General features: G+C 45.1%; 1 protein-coding gene across 1 annotated transcript; it reads right to left on the reverse strand.

Moving 5' to 3' along the window:
* Positions 1–5: 5 nt before the first annotated feature.
* Positions 6–648, reverse strand: LOC128277230 (density-regulated protein homolog; the record flags this gene model as incomplete). The annotated part of the gene is made up of 2 exons (XM_053015671.1): positions 577–648; positions 6–494 (listed from the first exon to the last, which is right to left on the reverse strand). A coding segment is annotated over exon 2 (477 nt), but the record flags the coding sequence as incomplete, so codon positions are not given.
* Positions 649–1194: the final 546 nt, after the last annotated feature.

Below are 1194 nucleotides of genomic sequence, written 5' to 3' on the forward strand. Positions count from 1 at the left end.
GATCCGCAGGCAAACTTTGTTCCAAAAAATTTGGCCGCCAGCTTTAGATCGATATCGAAAGTCGCCAAACCCACGACCACCGTGACCGATTTTTTCTTGCCACGAGCCGATCGCGACAGGGCAATGGTTCGAGGTCCTTCGGACTTGGGCTTTTTTGTTTTCATCATACCTTTACCGCCACGTTTCTGTCCCGTTTTCTTTTTGTCTTCGTTGTCCCCGGCCGACGGTTCGCCGGATGTGCCGGATTTTGCCACACCGCCGCTGCTTCCATCGCTAGTACCGGCAGCTGTGGTGTCAACTTTCAGCTGTTCGAACTCGGCCGGCAGATTCTTTTCGAGCCACTTCTTGCACTTTTCATAGTCCGGATAGTATTCGCAGTACTCGAGTGGCATGGAGCAGTTGCCACAGCATACAACGGTCAGTGGATAAACGATTCCCTCCTTCGGCCCGGCTGCTAATCGATCGGGGATATCCTTCACCATGGTGCTAGACCTCTGCAAGTAGGCGACGAAGACCGATTACCGAGAGTCAAGCAATAAAAGAAGCTGTGGAAATAGGTTTTGTTTCCATACTTACTACTTTGGTTTCCAACTTAGGTTGCAGATCCAAAACACACGTTTCTACGAGCAAAGAAAAATAATGGTGTTGTTTTTGTTGTTATGCTTTAGCTGTTTTCTTTTTTATTTAGGTACTGACAGCTGTCAACTTCCATAGCACTAAAATGAGTGTTTTAGTACAAAAAGACTTACCGAAAACATATTTGAACAGCAGCACCGCCTAACCGCCTAAAAACGCACCGGTGAAACGATGGAACGATTGATGCTAAAAAATAAATTACTACGAAATAAATCAATAAGACGAAATCAATCGTAGTAACGTTTCGCGTGATGATAATATAGATACTTGAAGAACTGAGTTATCAGTTCGCGAATCCTGTCTTCGGAAGTTTTCAAAACAAACCCTACTTTGAAAGAAGCTCCTGTCAGGCGGAATTGGCAATAGAATAGAACACGAAAACAAAACCAATCCACGCACAATTTTGTTGGCAATTTCTCGATTACAGCATCTATTGTTTGCAGTTCAAGTCGACGGTGAGAAGGCATTAGACAAAATGGTTTACAATGATTGCCAAACAGCTTGCTGATAGTGTTGCTTCGGACACCTCCAGCAAACAGACCCCGCGAAGGAAGGGCC

Source organism: Anopheles cruzii, unplaced genomic scaffold, assembly GCF_943734635.1.
Source record: "Anopheles cruzii unplaced genomic scaffold, idAnoCruzAS_RS32_06 scaffold04843_ctg1, whole genome shotgun sequence".
Taxonomy (NCBI): domain Eukaryota; kingdom Metazoa; phylum Arthropoda; class Insecta; order Diptera; family Culicidae; genus Anopheles; species Anopheles cruzii.